The sequence below is a fragment of the Falco peregrinus genome, chromosome 2, assembly GCF_023634155.1.
Source record: "Falco peregrinus isolate bFalPer1 chromosome 2, bFalPer1.pri, whole genome shotgun sequence".
NCBI classification, from domain to species: Eukaryota; Metazoa; Chordata; class Aves; order Falconiformes; family Falconidae; genus Falco; species Falco peregrinus.
In genome coordinates, this window is record NC_073722.1 from 106,979,791 (window position 1) to 107,006,694 (window position 26,904).

The 26,904-nt window shown below is 40.5% G+C and overlaps 1 protein-coding gene and 2 non-coding genes across 4 annotated transcripts; all 3 read right to left on the bottom strand.

The window, feature by feature from the left end:
* Positions 1–804: 804 nt before the first annotated feature.
* Positions 805–23,342, bottom strand: NCBP3 (nuclear cap binding subunit 3). Of its 2 annotated transcripts, XM_055794180.1 has the most exons (18): positions 23,147–23,342; positions 21,303–21,368; positions 19,542–19,647; positions 18,501–18,626; positions 16,059–16,187; positions 13,670–13,743; positions 12,649–12,757; positions 11,796–11,895; positions 11,361–11,467; positions 9,958–10,243; positions 8,976–9,133; positions 7,638–7,802; positions 3,372–7,130; positions 3,033–3,091; positions 2,303–2,326; positions 1,727–1,804; positions 1,412–1,468; positions 805–974 (listed from the first exon to the last, which is right to left on the bottom strand). In XM_055794180.1, exons 1-13 carry the CDS (start codon positions 23,297–23,299, stop codon positions 6,895–6,897), a joined length of 1,815 nt encoding a protein of 604 aa, XP_055650155.1. In that variant the 5' UTR covers positions 23,300–23,342; the 3' UTR covers positions 805–974; positions 1,412–1,468; positions 1,727–1,804; positions 2,303–2,326; positions 3,033–3,091; positions 3,372–6,894. The 2 variants fall into 2 exon arrangements, with proteins under 2 accessions (XP_055650155.1, XP_055650156.1); XM_055794181.1 differs by lacking the exon at positions 2,303–2,326.
* On the bottom strand, positions 1,047–1,120 carry LOC114012993 (small nucleolar RNA SNORD65). Its single transcript, XR_003555813.1, has one exon. It is a non-coding gene; the product is annotated as a small nucleolar RNA SNORD65 (small nucleolar RNA).
* Positions 1,951–2,025, bottom strand: LOC114012997 (small nucleolar RNA SNORD49). The gene has a single exon (XR_003555817.1). It is a non-coding gene; the product is annotated as a small nucleolar RNA SNORD49 (small nucleolar RNA).
* Positions 23,343–26,904: the final 3,562 nt, after the last annotated feature.

The following is a 26,904-nucleotide window of genomic DNA, read 5'->3' on the forward strand; positions in this document are numbered from 1 at the left end:
AGCAACCAGCAACACCTGCACCACGTCCTCACTCCAGGTTTGATGAGACTGATTCCACACCCCCTACAAGCGCACTGAAGAGTTACAGCCTGTCAGCTATAGTGACACAATGAATAGATCAGGAGGTTTGGCCTCAGATGCAGTTTTTCTCATTTAAACACCTCTGGTTTAAGTCTCAAAGATTCCCCCAAAACCTTTCAACTTCCTTTTATAAACCTCCATCGTAAACCACTCTTAGAGCGAGTCATTTTTCACTCTTACTAGCCACGCTGAAGAATGCTGACAAATTCCAGTGTAAGTTTCTCTTCCCTTTCTGCACATCTGGCAATTAATTTTAAGTCGTACAGACCATTACTTAGAAGAGATGCAGCACATTGGCTAGAATGCTACTGCTGCAGTTACAGATTCTGCTACCTCTATAGTGGACTTTAAAAAAAAAAAAAAAAAGGTTGAGGCCAAAATACTACAATAGCAAGCCTTGAAAACAAGCTACAGAAATAGTTGCATTTGCTCTTCTTGCTGTAGAGGTGTTAAAGGCCTAATCTCTCCAGTAATTGCAGCAGCAGTATTGGCATCAATTGTCTAAACTGTTTAAAGTAAGTTACCAGCTAGAATGCTTATGCAACTAAACTCCATTTACATTACCTGCATTAATTATACTGTGGTGTGCGTACATCTATTTTATCATATTATAGCAAATTATAGGAGTGCTCTCTATGTTTATCAAAAATGTGTTGTGTAATGAATGGAAAGTCATTCCTCAATGCAGTGCAGTGACAAAAACAGACCCAGTTGGCAAGGGGCTAGGGATTGAGAGAGAATTTTAATGTATGTGTCATCAAAACAGTGTAACTGTTACCATTTCTTAACATCTTAGGGCAGAGAAATTTGCAGACTTTACAAACACTAGTCCCCAAGCTCACGCACATGTTTCATGGGACTCTTCCTTCCTCAGACCTTTTCAGCATCAACACCTGCAATAAGCAGCATAGGTAAGTTAACCATTCAACACTAAGTATTAACCTATTTGTTAATCTAAGAGATACCATCAGAAAAACCATTGCTCACCACCAGTCAATCTGCCGGTAATTCCAGCAATTTTTGGTTAGTTTCATCACATGATATCTTTGGGTAAATTGATACATTTCTAGCAGAACCAAGGTCTTTATCCCTTTGGTCTACAGTGCTGTCAGCACAACCTGCAGCACAGGAAACAGATGCTCATATATTTACTGCCCATATTTTAGTTTAATCAAGTATTTTTAGGCCTAGTACTTCATTCATTGGACTTTTAGAGCTAAGAACATACAGAAATGGAAACAGTCCATAAGAATATTCTCAGCTAGGTAATTTTTCTTAGACTGTAGCCAAAAGACAGTTGCATTAACCGCACACCAACTATTAAACTCACCCAGAAGAACGCCATGCTCTTGCTGTCTTCACTACCTTCCACAGGACTTGTGAAGAGCTGTAAATCAAGTGGTAGACAGTAGTAACAATTAGATATTAGCAGAGACCTGCAAGCTATACCTACATAGAGAGATACAAGTACCAGGCATTAAATTTTGAGGAAAAGAGGAGAGAAAGCAGATTGAATCAAGCTATGAAGTATAAACTAACAAAATAAGCTTCTTGAGCTTCTGGCAGCCTATAAACCTGATTAATTCTCAGCTTGGATGCTACCTGGTATAAAGCTCTACAAGGTCCAGTGAAATTCATCACTCACCTTCACATCAGGGCCACCTCCAAAGAGCAACCTGCTTCCAGTCCTAACTGTGTCATGTTTATCTGGAAAGATCAGGCACTGCAGATGAAGTGAAAGAGATGGACATGAAGCAATGTTAGATATTACAAGAGCTCTTTTCACAGAAAGCAAGCATAAATAAAAGTTGCCTGTTTAGTTCTAGAAGACAATTTCTAGAACCCAAACTCTGCATGCACATAGCTGTATTTCAGACAAATAAGAAGGTTATCGTCAGTTCTCGCATCTGACGGCACTTCCTATTCAGGGTTATCATCATCAACAGCTAACTATTTTTGTGTTTCATTACTTAAAATACAGTAATTGTTCCATCTTGAACAACAGTTGTACATTTTCCTTTGTTTTATAAAAGGCATTAGCTCAGTTAATGGCAGGTAAAATTAGTTTTTATGAGTTTTTATTTAACTTTTCATAAGATGTAATTGTTACAGGTTATTTTTGACTAACGACCCTGCATTTAACTGCTTTACATCTTTAGCATGTACACAAAGGCCCGGAAAGTAATTGCACACCTTAGTACAAAACGAAACTTTAACTTACTCTCTACTTCAAGACATCATTCCGCTGTGGGAGTAAAAGCAAAAGAATGTTACTAGGATACTCTTCAGCAGTAATTTTAGAAAACCTTGGAAAGTTTAGAAGTAGGTTTATCCAAGGGAAAAAAAAAAAAAACACAAACCCCCATGAAAACCAGAACCTCACATCCAACAGTCTGCTTGTAATTCCACCCATATTTGTGATGATACCATGAATCACCAAAATATTTATATCAGACAGCTTTTAGCAGCCAACAATCCTCTCTGCTAAATTTCCTGACTAAAAACAGGTCAATCTCCCATATGCACCTTGCTAGCCTGCGTTTACAAGGGCCATTTTTAAACTGAAATTCCACAGGCCACCAATGGCTGTCACGTCCACTGCACAGGAAGGGGCTGGCACATGGAACCACCATAAAAGTGACCTGTCTGCTATAAAGATAGCGCCATAAAAATAAAAGTCCATAGGAAGGCCAGGCAGGAACGGCAGATGCGCAGCCGTAAAGGAACCCTGAGCCTGGCAGGACTCTGCCCCAGCAGCATGCGATGCTGTGGGCAACAAGCAACCGGCCTGGAAGCAGCCGGGCGGCCCGTGAGGAGAAAACAACCGACTGCAAACAGGCCTCACCCTCCCGACCCCGCTGCAGGCGGCGGGAGCCCGCCCGGGGCAGCACGGCGTTACCTCAGCCGCACAGCGAGCTCCCAGGCCTCCCAACCCAGCCGCTTCAACTTACCGGGGAGCCGTTCCGGCGGCCGGCAGCGCCTGGCGCCCGTCCCGCCTCCATGGCCGGCCCTGAGGGGACAAAGGGGGGTCAGGCGCCATGTGTTCCGAGGCCACACCCGTCCCTTGCGTCACCAATGGCGGCCCGCTCTCCTCACACAACACCCCCCTCCTTCCCTCTAATGGTCGGTCCCAGGCCGAGCGGCCCTAGGGACGGGAAGGCCCGGCGGACGCCACCACTGCCGGCGTGGTGGGGGCCCTCTCACCTCAGCCTAAATGACACGGGCGCCTCGCTCCGCCTCGCCCCTAACCCGCCTCCCGCAAAACCCAGCAACCCCTGCCGCCAACCCACCTGCAGCAGGCACGCAGGGCGAAAGGGCGCCAAAGACCGCGGCGGCCCTTTATAAAGGCTTGGGACGTACCACCCCTCAGCGGGGAGGGGGGGGTAGCGGGCAGTGCCACTGCTCCAGCGCGGCGGGGGCGGGCCGAGGCATCCGTTTCCTGCGTTGTCCTCCTTCCGGGCGGGAGCGGCGGGGAGCTGGGCCTTTGGGCTTCCTCAGCCTCGCTCGACCCTGGTCCGAGGCATCCCCCCGCTCGGCTGAGCGCTGGGCAGCGGGTTCAGGACGGTTGGGCCGGGGCAGACCGTCTCGGCAGGCAGGCGGGCTCAGCCCGGCCCTGGGAAGGCGCCAGGCCCGCACCGGGCCCAGCGCAGCGCTGCTCCGTTAGGGATGTTCCAGCATAGCTCAGTGCCATTTCAGACCGGTTTTCTTGAGAATGGAATAGCTGTTTAAATAAAAGTTTCGTTATTTTCACATTATCAAGTCATCTTGGAGCTGGAAAGGGTTAGGTTTTTTCCACTTTCCTCTCCCCTGTTAAAACATGTGGGCCATCATCTTCAAAATAAATAAAACACAACAAAATCAAAAGCCTTCACTTTCAAGTCTCACCATGGGCACCAAACATCCAGAGCCTGCCTGAGGACAGCTGCAGGCACAGAGCCCATAGCTCCTACGCCGATTTTTTTGCACCGCGAAACAGTCACCTGAACCATTTCCTAAAAAATACACCTGAAAACCACAAAAGCTTGCTGGAAGGAGGACTACTCTGGTCCTACAATCTCTAATGGGAACTAAAAATGTTCACCCAAATCCAGAACCATTTTTCCCTCCAAGGCATGGATGCTCCAGCAAAAGCCAAAGTCACACTCCTGCTTGCAATTTTCAACATAAGTTCATTTGAGTAAAATACATAGGTTACATGCCTCTGCATCAGAACATTAAATTCAGCATCCAACTCCCTTGAAGGCAGTAATATCTGGGAGTTCAGGTAAAGGTCAAGAACACATTAGCTAAGAACAAAACAGCTGACCACGAGGAGAAGGGGACTTAAAGAACATTCTCTATGCAATCTCCCTCTAGGTCAGACAGGCTTCAGTTAACCATGCTGAGAAAAAAAGCGTTCACCAAAGATGCAGTGCTCATTTTTCATTAACAAAACCCAGCAGTTCATGTTCAGGTAATTAAGGAAGACCAAAGCTAGAATTCCTGACACCAGCAAACACTTTTCAAGGCTTCTCTGTACATCATCAAAAAGCAAAACCAGACAAATACTCAATTACATTAGAAAACCACCCTTCTCTATAGGTCCCTTCAACAGTAAACTATTTTTCTTGCTGCTAAGCTACCACGGTCTCGTTAATACACACAGCCCTCCCCCCAAACCATAAGCAGACCTGACTTAACGTGCAGTCATTTGCAAGGCATGCTAATGACTACCTTGAAGACAGACCCGGTGTTAATGGCTCCCCTTCCTCAAACACAAGCCTTTGCCTACATCGCTTTTCCCGACTTCACACATCCATCAGTTCAGATCTTTTCTATCAGTGGAAGCGATTCTCTACTGTCATTCTGCCCTTCAGACCAGTCAGTCTGTCCTTCACCGGGCTCAAATTATGAGTAGTTACATGGAAACACAGCGGTTACCAGCAACATTAACCGTGAAGCACAACCGGTTCCTGAGCCTAAAAATGAGTTCACAACAATGCAGAAGCCTGTCTTCATAGACCAGGTGATGATTCATATCTACCACCTCTTTTCAGGAAAAGAAAAGGTTATAACTGATTCAAAGCAGTAATACAACACAAAGGTTTGCTGGCAAAAAGACACCAGTTAAACAAATTTTATCAGGAGCTTGAGAAACAGGTATGGTATGGGTATGATTCTATTTGAAGGCTTTGAAAGATATATTAATGAAAGCACACGTTAAAATGAATTATTACAGTGATCAGACATTGCAGTCATTTACTCTCAACAGTACTTTATGAGACATATTTATATATTCAATAATTAAATATAAAATCAAGGATGAGTGTCACAAAACACGGGAATAATAAATCTTGAAGCCCAGTCAGTCCCCAGATTACCCTTCTAGTCACTGTACCTTTCATTTTACATGCTCCTATTCTTACACATAATAAAGCAGTAAGAAAAGTTAATTGCAGATTCCTTGCTTTTGTGAAGCTTCAAACCTACTTCAACTTAGTACAAAATTAGGTGGGGGGGGGGAAAGAGAAAACATTTGTTTGTTAAAAAGCAGAAAGGGGAAGAGATATTCATAGACATTTTGGACTGACAGAACCTAGGAAACAGGGTGCATAGAAATGCAAACAAATTTTCAGACTATCAAAATGTAGCAGACAATGTTTTTGCTACCTGTTCTGTTTACCAGGATGTGATGCGCTAGCATTATTCCTTACTCAGAATTACTGGCAAACAAAATAAATGCCACAGCCAGCAAGAAAAAAATTGCAGTTGCACACTGATCAAACCTTTTTCCTACTTAAAGAGGGTATGCAGGTAAAAAAGCTGAATGTAACAAGGTAACGGTGTCCACATCCACATGTACTATACAGTAAGAACATTCAAAAAATATATTGACATGAGACAGTGATTCTATAGTTTTCCTTTTCTCTTTCAGTTATACATATATAATTAAACAGCACATAGGAAAACACCACTATAGCTTTCACCATGGCCAACGGGAAAATTCTCACAAATATAAAAATGTATGCTTTTAAATTGTTACATTTCTTCAAATAAGAGATGAAAGAAAATGTCTCATCATGTAACAAACAAAAAAAAAAAAAATCAAACCATTGGGAATTTGCAGTTCTCAAACATACAGCTTTGCAGTCTTGAACATCTCAATCCCTACTACAGCAGAACATAGTATCACCGAAATAAATGAGAATTCCTTGAGAGCAGTGATGCTACTTGGATACTATGTGACATTTCACTGTACTAAAACGTTTAACTTAGATTTACATTCAGTATTTTGGAAGAAGGGAACATGACAGTCCTTTCATGCTTTATCCTTGCTGGCTGCCTACCCAGGAAGCATTATTGTTATTACCTCAAGAGGAAAGGAAAGGTGCTGGTAAGAGCCAGAAGGGCAAGGCAATGTTGTTGATTATGAAATGCCCTGTTCTTTGGATGAACTGTGTAAAATATTTTGTTAAAAGGCTCCATGTTACAAATATTAACAACAAAAAGGTCTTCTTAAAAATACAGAGCATTTCTGCCTCTTCTTTTAAGTTCAAAGCTTGGGGGAAAGTGTTTTGCTATAATTAACTACAGGTTTGCTGTCATAAACATAGAAGACAATGCCCTACGTAACACGGGGCCAATCACAGACTCCAGACAAACGTGATTGCTTTAGGTTTCAAGTGGTATACGTATCTCTGTTTTTGTATAAAAGGAACAGAGACACTTCTGGAACCTTCGCTGCAGAGTCTTTGCCAGTGTCCAGCTTTTTGGGCAAAGGAAAACTTGCCACACTGCGGAGTCATAAGCTTGAGGACCAGAATGTAAAAACAATCATGATTCAGAGTCTGATCCAGAACTGCTTTCTCGGCTGATTTCAATTTGTAGAGATGGTAAATTATCCAATCGACTCTTTTTTTGCCGAGACTGTTCTTTTTCCTTAATAAGAGCACCCCAAACCCGCTGGAGCTCTGAATCATCTTCCTCTGGAGATGCCACAGAGTTTTCAGGTTTATCTGAAGTCTTTTCTTGTGTCTTCGGAGCAGATCCTAATCGGGTCCATAAATTACCTAATCAGATGAAAAACAAAGATTTTACAAAAAAAAGACAGGACCATGAGGAATTCTGGAGGAAGTCTGAGGAACCTAGTCGTAAATTCACTGCATCTCTTTGAACTCCTCGTACGCCTCCCACCTTGATGTTTGGCACAGAACTTAACTTTGAAGCAGCAGCTGAAGTTAAATATGGGAGGCTCAGTGCAGCCTTGTTCACTGTTTTTCCCCCATTTGCAGAGTTTGCTACAAACAGGTCTGAAGTGCCAATTGCATTCATTACGCTTATTTTAGTGCCCTGTTTTGACCACAGTTTTAAAGTAGTCCTCTACTTTTAAGCATATGTACATAAAAATATTGCTCATAAAAACACTGAGCTCAACCTACCTATATGTACTCAGATTTCAAAGCTCTGAACAAACATCTGCTAATTAATCATTAATTTTACATGATCTTCTGCTGAAATTTCTCTTATGCTCCAAAATTAAACGAATTGCAGTATTACATTTTCTCCATAAAACTAACCTGATTTCTTCTCTCTGGTATCAGAATAGAGGCCTTTTACATCTTGTTTGGGGATTCCTAACCGGCTGTGTACATCTGATATTGGTTCTCGACGAGGAGCAGAGGTACTACTTGGAGGTTTAATTTCTGGAGAATGTGGTCTTTTTCCCAGTCGTTGCCGCACATCTAGGGATATTTTCAGTGATTAAAATGACAAAAAAGCATGTTGCATTTACTCTAGTTCTGCCAGCTAGTTTTATGCTTGTTGACAATTTGTACAACTTGAAACTAGACTGTTTTTATTTTTTTCTGCAGTCTTCTCATTTAAGTCTTTCATACTTAGATTTCAGTCCTGGCAATGTCTGCAATACAATTTATGCAGATTTTTTTTTTTTTTTTTGGCAATAAATTTGACATTTAATGTTTTCATGTTGCACTCTGTCCAAAAGATCAGCAAAGTCAGTTATCCTATTGCTTGCTGCATTTCTGTTTTAGCAGCACAGCATGTTATGCATCCAGCATGAGTTAAGACTATATGAAAACTGGTTTATCTTCAATGAATCTTTTCAGATAATAGATACCTGGCTTTAGAATTCTAATGTTTCCTTTTATTTTGCAGCATAAAATGAAAACTACAATATAAGAATCCTAAATATATTGATACTTTACCCATGATGTCAATCTTACATTCTGAAGTTTGTCTGGTTTAGTAGAAGCCCCTAGTCTTAAAGAGGGTTCAAACAAAAATGCGAAGGGCGTTAGGTGTCAACTTGTCAGAGCCCCAAAATACACTAACGTGAGTTCTACATTACATTGATACAAGAGAGTATCTTTCACTTATTAGTCAGATAATCCTCTGGATACTACATATGGCAGAAGTAGCTGAAATTACACATACCCAAGTCAAAAAAGCAATAGTCAATTAAGTCCAGAAATAAACCTGCCAATTGAAAAAACCATCCATATTCATGTAACACATGCTCTTTCATAGAACTAGCTAGTGTTTCACATTTGATTTTGTACATGAGCCTCCCCATGTGCCATGTTTCTCAGAGTTGCACAGAATCTCTGCCTCAAGGAGTAAACAAATCAAAAAGGACAAAGTGGAGGGAAACAGACACAGGCAAAGAAAATGGATGAATATAAACATCACTCTTTCACTCAAAAGTACTTCATTTTTCCCCAAAGCAATCCCCAACTCAGTCTCTCAATGAGGAAAAATTAAATGCATGAATGCAGAAACTGCTGCTGAAGAGAATTCTCTCAGGTTTGTTAGTTGCAGTGGAGCACAGATGTGAAATGAACACAACCATTTTAATGAGTCAGTCACAATTCTGCACAATGTAAGTTTAAAATTACCTGATTTTACAGTGCTGTTTGGCTGACGTGGCGCGCTGTTATTCTGACGTTTTTCTTCTAACAGTAGTCTTACATCTGCAACTTTCTCTGATGATCCTTTACTGCCAATCCGATTTTTGATGTTACTGGTTGCTATGCTATCTGCTCGCATAGAATTTCTAAAAATAATTAAAATAGATTTAATGTCCCTTAAATAAAATAAAAACTAGTACAGTTCTTAAATCTTCTTGTATGCAAAATTACACCATACAAAACAGTAGTATCAGGATTTCTCTACTGAGAAACAGAGGTAAGAACATTCCTTAGGAGAGCACGTGTTCCAGTCAGAATCCTAAGTTTAGCAATAATCGCATGAACACCTTGGTATCCATTTCAAGGCAGGTATCGAGTTTGTCTCCTTAAGGCTGTGCCTCCAGGTCAAAATTCAGTTTTGAGGTTGCTTATCTGCTCTGTTAAAGGACTTGACATTATAATGAAGTATAATTATACTACTGAAGGGATTCATGTTAAAAGTTATTTTAATAATCTACAATACATGTGATTTTGGTTAATACGCCCATAATGAACATCAGTTCCTTTTTATCATCAACACTTCAGAGTTAATCTTCTTTCTGAGAAAAGAGGAAGGGGTGAAGGGAAAAGAGAAAAAGGAGTTATTTCTCCCTGGCCTAGCAATGAAATGCAAAAAGTTAATTGCACTGGCTTGCACAAATTTCTATTGATTCCACTTTAAGCTTCGTTATTATCAGTAAGCACGGTTACAGAAATCTGCAAAGAAAGGTATTATTTTTTAAAAGTTAATTATAATTAAAAGCCTGTATCACTATTTTCTGTATTTCTTTTTAAAATATCTACTACAAAATTATGTTAAGGTTTGAAAAAGTAGCTTCAGTAGTTTGTCTTTAAGCTCCGACAGCTTTGTCACTAATTAAAATTTAGAATGCTTTTTCACTGATACTTCTAAAGAATAAGAAAATTTTACCTAATATTTTTCAGTTGTGATTCTACCTCATCTGCATACATGGTCATTTTCATGCTCTTTTTGGGAGAGGGTGTTGATATCATTTTCAGTTCGAGATCATAGTCCATTTCATCGGAATCAGATGCACTAGCACTCGATCGTCTTGCTGCACTGCGGTCTCGGGACTGTTTGAAAGCTTGCAGTTCATCACGGTACTCTACCACAACTCTGTCATCTTCATCCATATCCTGATCCTCCTCCTCCTCTTCTTCCTCCTCAATAGGCTCTTCAGGAACATTTACTAAGCCTGTGGCAAAACAAATTGATTCTAATAAACTGAATTTTATCACTCATGTAAGGTACTTTAAAACCAAAACCAAGGAAAAAACAAAACCTGCTCTAATTAATGATCCACTACAAATGAGTCTTTGTAGTTCTCCACGGCTAAAGAGAGAGAACATTTTGCAAAGTATTCCAAGGGGAATCCACACTACAGAATAGCCTAAGAGGAAGAAAATCACCACAGAACAAAAAAAAGGCCACAGTGTTCACATCTCAAAAGCCTGCTCAAGCATAAAGCTGGACTGAATATTTAAATAAAACTGCCTTTTGCAGTAGTGCAGTTCATACTTCCTGAATTAGGTATAACAGTTCCTACGATCTTGCAGAGTTTAATGTGACAACTGCAGGCTCTGTGATAATCCTTTTAAATCCTGTAAGAAGAAATGCCATAAAGAACACATGTATCATTTGGATGAATTTATCACATACACTGATTTAAATATAAATCAACAACTTAAATTTTTAAGTTGTTTGTAATGTTTTAAATTAAATCCGCAGTGTGCAAGCATCTTTTCAGAAAACACATTATCAACATGCAAAATCTTCCATGAGATTTGATACATTGATGGCTGTATTTTCAACAGGCCATTCATATGAAACTTTGACATATTTGTCTCACATCAAGGATCTTTACACCAATTATTCTTTTAATGCACGCCCCCTACCTTAGGGAGTAGATGAAGATATTCAAGTCTAATTAATACAATTTCGTAATCTTTATTGTTCTACATCTAGCACTTGCTTTTTCATAGACTGGAAGAATTGACATAGCAAGTAAGACAAATGGCCAAGAAGTTTGAAGAAGTTATCTCTTCTTTTTGCCCTTGATGCTGTAAGTCCCCATGTCCTACATTTGTAAAAGAAAAATTGAAAATAGCAGCTATTTTGGTAAGCTAATGACCAGCATGAAGTTTCTCCCTCAGTTGTTCCTGCAAACTCTTAAAACGTGATTAAGATCTATTTTTAGAAGTACACTTCACTTTCACACAGGGGATTAGATGGGCCATTGTTTAAGGCCCTTTCCAGCCCTTCGTTCCCCAGCTGTGTTCTTACAGGGTCAACGACATATTGGCATCAATTACCTGAATGACGATGTTTATAAGGAGGAGTCAAGCCAACATCATCCCCAATAAGTGTCCTTTTCTTTATCACATCCCGATGGATTCGACGTGAATGGTATCTGCGTTTCCTGAAACATCACAAAAAGAACGACATTCCTGTCACAGAAAATGCATAATGAATGAGCCATATTCAGTCCCAGATTAAGCATATGCAATTATCACTTACTCTCATGGCAGAAGACATAAATCTCCGTCAAGAGATCTGTTCTGAATGTTTTGAATACAAACATTATTTTCATGAGACAATACTTCCCTTGCAAATCCATAGTCACATTGCAAAAACATTATTTACACATAAGAAGCATCTACATAAACTGAATAGAAAGAAAATTCACAAATTTTAGACTACCTTGTCCAATCAACTGCAATGTTCCAATTCCTCTATCCAGTACTCACCAAGAATTGCTAAGAATCCCTTTCATGCCTCCATAATTTGGATTGCCATATTTCATGTAATACTGGCTTCGCCTCGCTGCTCCCAGCTCTTTTTTGTCATCTGAAAAAACATAAAGCATTCCCCTCTTAGAATGTATCTTACAACACTAGCATAAAAACAAATAATCATCCAGTCAAAGACACAGAGTGAAAGTAAGACCGAGTATGTCTTACGGATCAGCAGTACTTCAGCCTTCTTCATGAAGGATACAATTTTGCTGACACCTCTGAAATTCCTCCTACCACCACAGTTTTATTTGTGGCTAGAAACTTCATTCTAGGGAGACTGAGTTCCTACATATCAGCTGAACAGAGCATTATACCCCACTGCAACTGCTAGAGGCTACTTACCTTATTCATGACCTTTTTTTCTTTATGGGTATGTCAGCTCCCACATGGTCTAGACATTACACAGATCTTCATTTTACTCATAAATATCATGTAATATCTCAACTGTATTTAGCGGTAATTTCCACGATTACCTCACCTGCATCTCAAATTATTTTCTTATTTATAAAATGTGAAATTTACCTCTGTGAAGAAGGGCATCATAAAACCTATTCTATGGTATTGTGAAGAATGCCCTGAGACCAAGATAAAATTTTTAATATACAACAATTTTCATACAACTTGAATTTAATTCACACATTAAATGTGGATATATTGCATAACCTTAATACCTAACTATTAGCAAAAAAACTAACAATTTTGCAAATGAAAATCAGGTACTTCAAGTCATGAATTAGTCAACAAATAAAACTACAACAAGCAGCAAATTCATTATTAACAACAGCTTGTTAAGCTGTTCATTTACCTTTAGTAGCAAATCTCATGAATAGCTTGTTTCCTTTAGCCAGTTTATTGGCAGGGCGAAGATCATTACGCAGGAGAGAATCCTCTTCTACCTGGGAGAGGGCATCCAACTTTGGGGGGCAAAAAAGGTATTCTGGACTCAAAAATAAATTACTGTTGAACAAAAATTGATTGCTTACAGAGAAGCAATCAACTGATTATTAAAGAAAGTTACTTCTCAAATTATGTTCAAATGAACTCTGTTTTTTTTGTTGACAAACTAACATGAATTTTTAAAGTATCTTGCCCTGAAGATTTGAAGTATTTCCTTCTCTTCCTTCATAACATTGTATCAGATTATTAAATACAGGCATTTTCAGATGACACTGTACTATTAACTGAAATGCAGAAAATAAATAGCACAATTTGGACACCAAAAATTTTGATTTGTTTGCTTGTTTTGTATCTAAATGGTTTTACTAACAAGTTCTTATGCCCTCAACACAATGACTAAAATGCTTTTTCATTTATATCTGCTTTATAGAAACTCAATTCAGACTTCCATGATGTACGAGTGTTCACTGAGCCACTCAAAGAAAATGTTAATCACACCTATTATATATTCAGCCAGTGAAGATTAAATTACTTACAAAACATCAATGTGTATGCTGATTCCCACACATATTTATGGAAAGCCTAAATCCTATTTGTCTCTTTAAGCACTGCCTTCACTGCTGAAAGGCAGTTGCCTTCCATTATTGTTCTTTCATTGCCTCCTCTCAGCAGAAAGGAGCAGCCAGCCTAGCATTTACGTGCTGGATGCCCTATCTATTCTTCAAAATCTACTTTTACAAAACACTCTTCCATAGCTCTTCTACACCAACAGCATACCTGCAGTTCCTGTCATTTCCCCATCTAATTTACTTTGATAATTACATTGTGAATTGCAAATATACATGGTTAAAACTATAATGTTATGAAGACTTTACACAAGTCAGAACAAAAATTCCATAATAGTGTTTTCCCTTTCCTTCTGTACTGACCTCAACATCACTTGGATTGTCATCCTCAACCTCGCCTTCTTCTGTCTCATCATCAGAACTTTCTTCCTGTTTTTCTAAAAAGGAAAATAATTGGGGAAAAAAAAAACAAACCAAAACTCCATTTTAGTGTGTCAGTCACATTTGATTATTATCGCCTACATTCTCTGAAATCAAGCTGAAGGTGTTATCCTTTCTTCTGTGCAGCCTAGAGAATAATCAAAACAGTAAATGTCTACAGGGATTTGAAGCACACATAAGCACAGCATAATATTAACTAGGCAGTCCCTGTGCAGATAACCGCCTGCAGCAGCACACATTGATTATTAATGTCTTTGAAAGCAAATGAAATTGCACTGCATTTCAGGGTATGACAGATATCAGCAAGACCAAGACTGTAAAAGGCATACAAAAGCCTATTTCCTCCAGTCTCCCTTTAAAAAGCTGCAAGTACCTACAAGTTTCCAATACTAACAGTGTAAACCAGGTTATTATTCAAAAGTTTAGAAGTTCCTGAGAGAGAGCAGGAGGAAAAATAAAAACCTCAGTGACTTAATTTTGAGTGAAATAATAGCAGAAGAGTGCATGCTTCCAGAACTACTAAAATTGTGAGATGCTTGCATAGATTTTTTGGGGTTCTTTTTAGCTCAGAGTAAGCAAATAGATATTGGAATTTTTTTTTTCCCCAAACAGTCCTCAGGAAAAAAAAAAAAAGGAAATTAAAAAGAGGTAGGGAATATGGACAGCCATCAACATATACCAATATCATGCAAAGATCTCAAAATATTTCATCAACCTAAGACTAAAAAAAGACCTCTTTATATTTCAGAGTACCTTATCTTAATCTCATTCAACAACAGACTTGAAAACTTAAAATACAGAACAGCAGCTGTTCAAAAGATCCTGAAAACATACTCAAGTTCAAAGAGAAAAGCACAATTAACCAAACTGAAACCAAAGAGAGAATTTAGGTAAACAAATTCGACAAATTCAAACCTGAATAATGAAGTTCCATTAGGGACAGAATTAAGCACTTTTTCCCCCCAAATAATAAACTTATAGTAAAATGTTAAATTTAGCATATTTATATAGAGAAGTCTCTTGCTTCTCTAAATGTCTGAATAGCCCTCAAATTCCTATCTAAAAAAGGAATGCAACTAAGCCAGATTACTCCAGTGTATCTGCAGGCATCTCACACCTTAAGATGTAATTGAACAGTTTGTACTTGTATCCAATATCCCACTTTTCCAGACGAACAGGAGTAATTTACATGACAGTTTTTATTTTGAGATGCGGTGTAATGATAATGTAGTATGTAATTTGTAGCCAACAAGATTAAATACATATATTTATGTTCCATTTAAAGAAGACAGTCACTGATCTCCAAAAACTTAACAAGTCTTACTTGAAGCATTATCAACATTTGCCCAAAAATTAAAGTCACACGGATGGTTGAGGAGCCACTGCATTGTGGAGAAAAGCAACAAGAAAAGGGGATCAGTTAGAAGGATCCACAAGTTTAACAAAATCCTAAACCCCAAACTTTCTAGAAAGCCTTTTGGTAGCACTGTAAATATCGAATAAAGAGACTGGCTATTAGCATTTAGTTCATATAGCATGTTTACACAAAATCTATGGAAGAGTTAATTAACATACAGTAACTCTTTGCTTTGTACTGTATGGTACAGTACTTGGACCCACGGCAATTTATCACACCAGCCTAACAGGAAAACAGTACTAAGGTAGCAAAAGCCCGACTTTTAACTTACACCCATAAAAGTAAAATAAATTTATGATTAAGGCATTTAGGTACCAGATTTATCTCAAAATGAAGATGTACTTTTGCTGCTTGGCTCTTTCATAACTGACCTTTCAGTCTGCTTCCTTCTTGCAAGTATAATGGCCAGATTTAGAGATGATATACAGTGGTGTGGTGAAGTGATACATTGTCACATCAGTGTGAACCACATACTTAAAGGATGGTGGTGTATCAGAAAAGGAATCAACCATGTTATTTCAAAAATAGGACATTTTCTTACACCTGCTTTTCCCACACTTAGAATCCATCCTTTTACTGCCTTTGTACACACAGAGACTTACTTCTGTGCAACACATACCACTATAAATATCATATCTAAATATGACCCTGCATCTAACATGTTCAGTATCGACTGAATTACTGCTTTTGGTCTAGCTCCAACCCACCTTTTAAGAAGCAGCTTCTTCAAAAGGTTTCCAAGATGAAAGCCTTTTTTAAAGTGGCAGAATACATTTACCTGAAACTATATGATAGAAGCTCCTTCAGTAATTTAGATTATGCAGTACCCAAGCACAAGTTTAAAGTTTCATTGATTTAACTAGATGATGTCTATATATGCATATCTCAATCTACCTTTCTTGGTTTTTTCAGCTGTCTTCTCCTCATTGTTTTCTCTGCTTTTTGTCTTCTCCTGATCAGGCAACGAACTCATATTTATTAGAGCCCGTGTTGCTGTTACTTCATCAAGCCAGACCACGTTACCTATGACATACATAAACACACACAAAAACAAGATGCAGCTTGTGTAATCAAGCAGCCACACACGCTGCCTTACTGGAGGGAAATCACTAACAAAAGTTCAGAAACGCTTTTATATGGTGACATGACAAAAAAAAGGAATCGGATATATCTCTTGCAGGGAGAGTCATATTCTTTAATGCACTTGAAATTCTGAAGGACACAAAACTTTCATCACATTACAAAAAACACACACAACAACTGATTAAAACCAAAATCATTGAAATGCCCAATCATATATATTAGAGAGTGCTTCCCGAGCACAGCAAATTAGGATACTGAATCCAGGTCAGTGTATTTCATGAATGTGTTGGCACACAAATGTGATTAAGGGGGCAGGGTGGGAGAGAGAGGGAAGAAGCCTTGATTTTTTTCCCCTTTGGCAATTGAACAGAACCTTGGACTTTACTGCAGAATACTGTTAATCTTTTCCAAAAAGCAGGAAAATAGGGGAAAACAGGAGAGACTGCTCAAGCACTTTGCACTGATTATCATGTACACAGGTTAACAATATGATTCAGTATATATGCCTCGCACATGCCTCAAGTATCAACAGGTGGTACTAAAATAAAACTTATTAGGCCAATAAAACGTGTTTCATAGATGTTGAAATTGAAAGAGATAAAACTGCTTAGAAACAGGTTTTGAACAAAAGCTTTCTGCATGGATGCATTCAGTTCAAATAAAACAACAAATCTCATTTACTGCTCTGCTGTTAAGCAGACTGTATTCAGATATCAAGAAAACTAGTGTAAGAGATCCTCTCTTAAATTACTTGAATAGATAACTTTTACAAGGGTGAAGAAGAGCCAGACACTAACTTCAATGACTGGCTAATGTTTTTTCATCTACATATGCCTACCTGCTCTTCACATCTCCAAATTTTCAAAGCCTTTATCATTTTATGTTCATGAGTTTGAAAGACAGAACACTGGCTAAGTTCACCTTTGCACTAAGACACCTTGAGATGGAATTCAGTTGGGAATGTTAAAATTTTTGCCATGCTGTGATGCAAATCTATACTGAGAAGACAGTACTTTTTCTCAGTATTTTCACCAAGTGTAGCTGGCATGCTAACTCAGATACAGCATGAAAATCAATCACTAAAAGAGTTGTGCTTTAACTATAACTGGCTAAAGTATTGTTACGACTCTGTTTTTGCACTCTAAGTGCACTCTGGTTCCATGCTAAATTTACTATGTAACTTTAGGTAAAAGGATAATCAGACAATCTTAGAAATGCACCCTCATAGAGTTAAGCTGTGCACTTCCTAGCTTATGCATCACCACAGGTTCACCTAGCAGCTCTTCACTGCATTTTTCTACCCAGGGTTCAATTTTTTTTGTCAGCTTGTGGCAGCCTATCGAGCCATCATACACAGTGACTTCAGGGTTACCAACATTCTGTAGCATACTGTTTCTTTTGTCTTGCATGGAACATAATTCCTTCAGGGTCATTCCAGGGAACCACCCTACTAATTCTCAGGTTGTAGCCATGCTCATCAATAAACCAGTTTCCAGCAATCCCAATCTAATCCAAAAACCTGCGCTGGCTCCTGCTTCTTTTCATATTATTTCAGTTACAGGGTTTCTAGCCGCATGACAATCTCAGAGCCTTCCAGGTCCATGATCCAACACCCAGCTGTGGCAAATAGCGCTCACAGAGTCTTCACTGCCACTGAAGAAAGCATGGCTGGCAACAACGTTGTATCATTCTGGCAATCTCACTGCATGCTTACTCCCTGAAACAGCCCTTGCAATGTGAATTTACATTACTTTTCTAATCTATGTAAATCACATTCAGCTGCTACCTTCTTCCACCCACTAATTTCTCCTTGAGAATGCACTAAACAAATACAGCAACAAGTCTGCTCCTTCACAGCACAAAACCATACCAACCTGCCTAACCGCACACAGCTCAATAACCTTCTCTCAGAGTAGATCACCTTTTTTGACACTCACAAACAACGATACTACTTATATAAAGATGTAAGCAGCACAAACAGACTTTTTTTTCTTTTTCACTTAAGTCACCTCTAAGTTATTCTATGCTACCTCCTTCCAATAACAAATACTCAACCAGACAGTGGGTTTGATTCTTATGACATTATTAATTCTTTCCTTTTAAATCTCTTTTGACTAAGGGAAACTGAGACAGACAAAGATCACTGACTTTGAAAGCCACTAAGACATCTGAAGTACAGCTATGACTGATAGCTAAAAAAAAATAAAATAAAAAGAGAGAGTAAAAATTACGGACAAAAGACTATTTACTTACACGATGTATCATCTAACCACTCAATATGAGCAGGAGGATACTCTTTGAAGTACGCAAAGATGTCCTGTGTACTCATCTCATCCACTCCACAAATGTAAATTGTGTCCAGTCTCACTTTAGGAATTGCTACGAAGAAGAAGAGATACAAAACTGGTACTTATTTCTATTGAACAAGCTTTTACATTGGTAACATACAGGTTTATAAACCAAACATTTAAAATAAAGGGAAGCTAATTAAAGCAAAGCATGATGTACACCATTCTAAACACCGTAACTTGAATTATTCTTCCACAATGCAAAACTTCAATAAATTGAGAAGAGAGGTAACATTACAAGCATTGGTAGATGCAGGTACAGCATAGCTATCAAACTCCCTTAAAAACACTTGTTTTTTAACTGCTGCCAAAGTGTTACCCTTGAGTACTGAAGAGCCAGAATACTAATGACCCAGGCATGTGTACAAAACACTTTCACTTTTATCATCTGATGGAGAGCTGTTATAGGCCATGGCTTATCCAAGCTGCCAGTTGGAAAAAGTGCCTTGAGAACTAAATGGATGCCAAAGGAGCCAAGCTGTTGTGCACATGTCTCCCGGCTGATCTGCTTATACTCTAACACACCCAGCTTGCTGTCTAAGAGCATGTATGCAATCAGTCCAGTTTCATTGTGCATACAGCGCAGAATCTGACCTCGCTGTGCATGGGACACAGAGTCCTCCGCCTATACACAGTGCTCAAGGTCTGTTTTTTTTCAAAGAATTTAAAGGGTCTTAAAGCAGCACTGATCCAGAAAAGGAGGCCTGGTAAATAAGGGAAAAAAAAAAAAAAGTAAAATAAGGAGTGAACTGGTAACTGTCAAGTAATTTAAAAAATAATTACATTGAATCAAAAAGGTGAAAAAAACCCAAAGTGATTTCTTTTGACAACGATATGGCAAAAATCTCTGGGGATGCAGGAAACACTATAGGATAAATCAAATAAAGGAACTGTGAGGAACTAAACAAAAGTAACTTTTCTTCTTGACTGTTGGACACATTTGTACCTTTCTTCATCATGTCCCGATCCAGCGCCACATTCCTTTGGGCAAGATTCACTTCAGCTCGAAAATGAAAGCGTTTTGCTCTTTGTTCCTTTTTCTCAATTGCTTCCTGCAAAACGCAAAACAATGCACTCAAAACAGGAATCACAGCAGCATTCCCAGTAAGTTGCACTGAAGGACCAGATATTTAAAATAAAATCTACCAGACAGCAACAATCTGTATTAATAACTCTATTAATTCTAAAGAGACCCGTAAGTTTCAGAATGTAGAAATAATGCACCAAAACATTTCTGTGCCACATAATAGTTCTAATGTAGGTTCAGCAACATAATGGGAATCAAGATGTGTGGAAAACAAGGTGTCTCAGACAATGCTCAGACTCCATGATGGAACAGTAACATTTTTCTTTTCCTTCCTAATAAGTGTACAGAGGCTGTGCTCAAAACAAAGCTCTCTTAAAGCAAGCATTTCCACCACATGGATAATTCATCTTTGAAGACTACAGAGTTTTTTCCCTGTCTTTTAAATATATAAAAAAATTTAAACTTGTCTCTCTGAACATTAATTTAACAACGCTAGCTAGAGTGCTGACTGTGAAGATCTTATTTAGACTGGCCAATTCAGGCTGCTTTTGAACAGCTCATGAGCAACAGCTTACGTGGATCTTGTGCAATTTTTGAAACTGACTAAGCAGCTCCTTATTCCAGAGAATTTATTAGGAAGTATTATAGATTTTTGGACCTTAATAACCAAAGCCAAATTTGGAACAGAAACTGCGATTAAGCAAAACCTGCCACCAACGACTTCCAAATAAACATGGGCTTTTTACTAGTTTTTAAAGATTGCCAAAACATCTTTGGCCACATGTCTTAAAAGTTTTTCAGAGTTGCATCATTAAAGAACGTAACAAAAGATAACAGCTTTCCCCTAACCAGGGGAACTTTGAATTCTTTACTGAATTACAAAACACACAAGCTAGATATTCAAGCCAAAAAGCTGATTTTCACTCTTCATCTGGAACCCTTTTTGTACTTTTTGATAAGCACAATCTTCTGAGCTTCACTAATGCAAAACAGGAACACATGATTTATCAGCACATTGTTGCGTGGGGATTCATCTGTTAGAACATGTAAAATTGTGTCAGTCCTATGAAGTATATGATTAAATGCTGTTTCCCCAGCATCAAATGCTAAATATAGTGGTCAACTGTACAATATGAAACAACAGCAAATTCGGTATTAGATGTACAGAGATGAGCTGTAGGATTAAGTTCCTGAAGTTCCACAGAATTATGTAACTTTAAGTTATTTAAATGCAACAGCTGTTCACATTCTTCAAACTATGTCTTAAACAATAAGATGCCTTTGGAAGATACAAGGCAATGAAACCAGATTTTCCTGCCAAGCACTTGTTCTTCCTTCTGTCACTCACGTAAGAGGAAAACCCACAGCTGGCTTGTCTCAGAGGGCTTTGTTTTTGCAACGTCAAGTGGCACAAAGGCAATTTCTATAGAAACATTTCCAGGTTTTGGCACGCAAATTTTTGTAACTTAAAAATGCTAATTCTCACAGTTTACGAGAGAGATCATGTCCTGATGCAGGCCACAACCAACAAAAGGAAAACTCCCTAGCGGTTGAAAAATGCCAAGTATATGAATATGACACTAAGCTTTTGTGTATGTTGGGGAAAACATAAATGAAATGGTTCCTCCTTTCTGGTAGCAATAATTAGAATATGTTGAAGAATCATAGCACAAAAATTACCTTGGAGGTTACGTCTATTCCAGTAATGAAACTTCCAGCTTTGTTTTCGTATCTCCTACTAGTGTCCTGAAACAAAGCAAAATGATGATGAAAACTCAATGAACAGCAGAAGCAACGCAACTGCTATGCTGGAAAAAAACCTGGCCATTTCTCTAAGAAACACATCCTCTTTCCCTTGATCCTTACTCCAAGCTACATCCCTAGACAGACAGGTAAACAAGCAATAACTCTCACTGGTATCAGCTAAGGTAAAAGCATATGAACTGAACCAAATTTCCTTATAAGGATTCTTTCCTTTGGAAAAATGTAGTTTCTGTGCCTGCCACTGCTAAGGTTTTTACTTACTCTCTCAGCCATACAGGGGAAGTCACCAAACACCTTTCCTAACCAAAACTTCCACAATTTTGGTTTCAGGTATAATTTCCTTGTAAAACACGCACAGATTTAACAGTGATACCTGACTCCTGAAGTGCCAATATGAAGCTTCACATCTGTAAAGTCTGAACACTGAGCCACACCCACAATTACACAAGTAACTTTTTCTTCCTATCATTATTTCAAACCTAACTTCCAAATACCAGGAAGATGAAACTACTGTTTTGGTATGACCCTACTGATAAAGGGTAAAAGTAGAGAACAAAGTGAGAAAAAAATGATGAGACTCATTTCCATCAATCAGGACACCCGACTTCACATGACAGCATTAAACCACACAGACCCTGGACAAATGACCCAATTCTGTCCCCTCCATTGTTTGCATATGTAAAAATGGCACCTCTTCACTCTGGCACCCTCAGGACCATCAGCTGGCAGAAGTTTGGAGCTGGAAGAACACATCTTGCTTTCTTTAGGAGTAAACGTGTTCTTTACACTTCTGCTGCTATAATTATTTTGGCTAAAGGACTTTTTTTCAGAAAGTAGGCCAGTCAGTTCAGAAATACCAAAGTACACGCAATCTTAACTACTTTTCTTAGTAACAGCATACAAGTTTGTCTAAAGCTGCCAAATGTTTACAGTTACTAAAAAGAAAAGCAAAATAAACATTAAAGTTAAAAACTCCCACTAAGGCTGACTTACGGAGCACAAAGAAGTACAGTAGGGTGCTGTCTCATAGGCCATGCACTTGGTAGAAGCTCAAGCATACTGGTGGATCAGCTAATTAGAGATTAGTTTCTGAAGTAATTTCCACACAAGTTTTGTGAGCAAAAGACTACTTAGGAGTTTAAAAGAACTCTGACCCACTTTTAGGTATTAAATCCTAATCTTACTAGAATTTGTACAAGAACAGGAACAATTAGCAAACATGAAAAAGGGGAAAGGGGGTTACGATGAGAAGGGAATCCCTCAAAACCCACTCATCAGCACCCACATTCCCAGTACCTCCCACTCAGTCCTCCCAGGGCCACCCCCCCCGCTCCCCACCCTAAGTGCTCCCCATGTTCTTGCATCAAGCACTCCTTTCACACTCTCCCACCCACAGCTTTTCTCTACAGTCTGCCACTACACCCCAAATCCTGCTCTCCACTACAGCCCAAATCCTGCTCTCCACCATCCCCTTCATTCCCTTCCTTCCCAAGCACATCCCGGCCGCTTCCCTTTACTTGCCCCCACACCCTCCTTATCCCCCAAGTCCCCTCATGCCCCCAATCTTCAGCCCATCACCTTCCCGCACGCACCCCCCACCCCACGTCACCCCTTTTCCCACGAATGTAACCCCACATGACCTTACCGAGCCCCGCAGACCCCCACCCCGCCACACTCGTCGCCCTCACGGCCGCTGCGCCCGCTTAGGGGCCAGTCCCTCCCCGTGTCCCCTGCCCGTGACCACACCTCACGCCCCTCACCGGAATGAGCTCCCGGAGCGAGCGCCTCACAGGGATGGTCTCCAGCTCGCCCTCTTCCACTTCCATAGGCTCAGGCTCCGGGCCGCGAGGCTCAGCCGTTGTCGCCGTTGCCTCCGCCTTCACCGAGATCCGCAGGCCCCGCACGGCCGCCATGGCTCCGCCAGGCCCGCCCTCCGCCCGACCAGCGAGGCGGCACCGCCGCGGCACAGAGCGCCGCCGCCCAGAGCCACCACCGAGACGCCAGGGTGGCTAGAGCGCCACCCGAGGCGAGAGCCGGCTGGGGGCCAGCACGCTAAGGCGCCGACCACGGTCATAGAGACACGGGGAGAGAGCGGCGCAGCCGCCGGTCCTCCAGTGCTACGGCGAGAGGGGAGGCAGCCCCGCCATCTTCCCCACGCACGGTCGGCCGCGCCGCTCGGCGCCGTGCCACCGGGGTGAGCCCGGACACACGGAACCACCCGCGGGCGGCGGTTGGAAGGCGCAGGCCTTGCCACGGCAGCTCTGCCTCCTGCAGCGATTTTTTTAAAAGCGATCTGAATTCTTAAAATGGTCATTTTTTTCCCCCTTCCCTCCGCGCTGTAGGAAGATCCCGCCGGAATTTTACACCTCTGATAAAATAAGCAGTGTCTGTATCCTATCGGGCTCGGGCTCAGATCTCCTTGTCAGGTGCTGTTTTCCCACCCGAGGGGTTCAGGCTGTCAGGGAGAGAAGCCCTGTCTCCTCGCGCCTAAATAAAGCTGGTTTTATCTGTCCCCATGAGACAAGTTCTTCATTCCTCTAATTATGCTAATCATAATTATCCCACACACACAAGGGACCAGAGCCAGGCACCAGCTGAGGGCCTGCTTCTGCCCTGGCATCATTATTTCCCTGTCTGTGGTGTAATTCCACAACGGACGGGCTCCACAGCCGCACCTCACCAGCAGCGTGAGCTGCCACCCCCGTTCCGTCACACCAGCCAACTTCGTTAAGAATTCCTAATATTTTTCCAGTTGTAGGACCCTTCCACCCTGCTCGGGCTGCTCCATTCCTCAGTTCTGCCTGTTTTTCAAACCAAAACCCTGCAGCCCATCCCCTGCAATATCTCACTTTCCTTCTGAACTGACGTACTTCCTAGCAAAATTCAGTAGCACATTTTGACTTTTTCATGAAGAAATTCTGCAGCTGGCGACATCAGGGCTCCTCCCCTTACACAGAACCCAGCAGGATTAATAGATCTTCTCACTAACCATCACACCCCCCAAGTTTGTTTATTTTTAACGGTCTCTGTGCAGTGCTCCTTATACAACAGCTAACATCACCTGCATTCGCCAGAAGTGCTATATTTGGTGCTGACACCATGTATCCAGCATCTGGCAGGAACCTCTGACACAGGTGACACTTCCCAGCCAGGTGTGAGGGGTTATGGCACAGGCCACGCACACATCGCATGAACATCAGCAGTAAACAGGACACAGACACCTCCTGCGAGCAGCCGATTATGAAATAATTGCAAGAGGAAACACGTTTCTATGGCAGAAACGCTGTTTCTTCAGGTCACAGGGAAAAGAAACCAACTGATGCACCTTTTCCTCCATTAGTTTTAATTTTATAAAGTAGGATACGGTACCAACATATGCAATCTAGACCAGATTTACAAAGCCCAACCGTTCGAGTAATGATTAGGGCAGGATTAAGTGACACCAGGTTGCCTTGCTGTCATTAGGGAGCAGTCAAAGCCTTCAGTTAACCCAGATGTTTCCTGACTTTGTTTTCACATCCTTGAATGTCGCCTAGGACAGAACGTTGCTACACTACAGCGTTCTCCACTTGGCATAATTTCAAGACTCACTCATTGAATTCAATGAGAAACTTTCTACTGATGGACTGCAGCTTTAGATCAGTTGCCAAAGTTTTAGAGCTCCTTAGGAAAAAAATCATCTCTAGGCCGGCTGGTAAGGACAATAAAATCATGAGAGGAAAAGCAGGCTGTGAGAGAGGGAAACCAGGCCTGGGTGCCAGCGGGGCTTTTACTGCCAGGTAGGTAGACGGAGTATTCTCTTGATATTTTACAACTTCTTTCAGAACCCCGATTTTTTCAGAATTTTTCAGAATTACAAGCCAATTTAGTTTTATGCTTCTGAGACTGTGGCTGAGAGCTTTGTTTTTCTTTCAATTTATCTCAGGCTGCAATCGCTCTGCCTGTGAAAGACCCGCAGTAGGAAGCAGGTTTGGGCAGAAGGACTCCACCTTTATTGTAGCCTTTGTGCAGAAAGGGTGGGTCAAGGGTAGTAAACTACTACAGGGTAACGGGTTTACATACAGGAGGCAAAAGGAATTTGGAAAAGGCTACCAGTTACTATCAGGAGAAGCCTTAAGTGAGGAAAGGTTGTTACAAATAACGAAGGCCTGAGAGCGATTAAACAAGAAATCATTCCAGCATAAAAGTATCAATAGGAGCATCTTAGGACAGGAGTTACTCACTTCCTCATCGCTAACCACCAGAGGGAACTCTTACAACAAGATTCCCAACTACAGGAGAGAAAACCCAACCCGGCGAAAAACTCCACAAACTCCTGTAGTTTTGTGGTTCAGCTGAAAACAGGGGGAGATGGGGTACAAAGGCAGGGACTGGGAAGGGAGAGATAAAAAAAGAACTCTGTGAGCCTTCAGTTAAAAGGAGACTTTTTTTACAGTGGGCTGGCAGGAGCCAGAAAAATGGTGAGTTTTGCCATGGTAAGAGTCCTGCTTTGCTTGTTTGAAGCCTAAGAATGACTGAACAGAATGGACATTTTTTTTGCTGCTGTGATTTAACTGTCCTAGTGTCCTGGGCTCTCAACAAGGATCAGCAGCTTTTCAAATCTGTGAAAAACCTAGGCTGTTTCTGTAACTGGCTAGCAAACTCCACACATCACCAGGGAAACTGTGACTCTAGCTTCCAAATAGATTATGACTGGCTCCTACCTACAGTCCATCTGGAGAGACAACAGGATCAGCAGAGAAAGGATGTTCATTTGTTAAACTATTGGATAAGTTGAAATCAAGCACCTGGTGTTTTCTTCTATATTTGGCAAACCACTGTAAGTATTTTCTCACTGGGATATTGTAAAGGTTAATACAACCCTAATTACCTGACACAATGACCAAGTCCCACTCATGAGGTAGGGAAAGAGCTCCAAAGCGCCCTACAAGAAAGCAAAGATGCTGTCAGGCAGGCAGGAACCCTGAACCCTCACAGTTAAGGGCAGCTGGGCTCCAACATTATGTTTATGCAAGTGTTGCCACATGGAGATCACACAGTTAAAAAAGAACATTCCTTTCTGGAAAAAGCTCACAGAATTGAGCAGAGCTGGAACAGAATTCAATATGCATTTATAGATATTGCTATTTCAATATATATTTATAAATATTTTTTTAAATTATAAATATTATATAATTTAAGAGATCTTGGAGAACAATCAGAAAGTGGTAAATATTGCTCCATTCAAGTTACAGACATAATTCTTAACCTGTGTGTGCCCCCCGCCCCCCACATTCCTCTGTGGCACCAGCTCTCAGCTCTTCCCTGCTTGCAGGCCCCTGCAGTAGCAGTCGGTGAACCACCCTGCATAAAAAGAAGGATTTTTTTTTTCTTTTGCCAAGCTATTTTTAACCCAGAACACCTCATTGGCAATTCTGCGTGTAGTCCCATGAAAACAGCTGTGCTGGCAACAACTGTAGGGTAGAAGCATACATCTGGCAGGGGAGATGAGGGCAGGAACCACTAGTACAGCTCTCAA

What these genes read in the sequence shown, in the direction of transcription:
- NCBP3 (XM_055794181.1), bottom strand. Translation starts at nt 23,299, where the DNA reads ATGGCGGCCGTGCGGGGCCTGCGGATCTCGGTGAAGGCGGAGGCAACG. An exon ending in GAATAGACGTAACCTCCAAG is followed by an intron (nt 19,648 to 21,302) that starts GTAATTTTTGTG and finishes TGCGTTTTGCAG; the next exon opens with GAAGCAATTGAGAAAAAGGA. An exon ending in GTGGTTAGATGATACATCGT is followed by an intron (nt 16,188 to 18,500) that starts GTAAGTAAATAG and finishes TGTATGTCATAG; the next exon opens with GTAACGTGGTCTGGCTTGAT.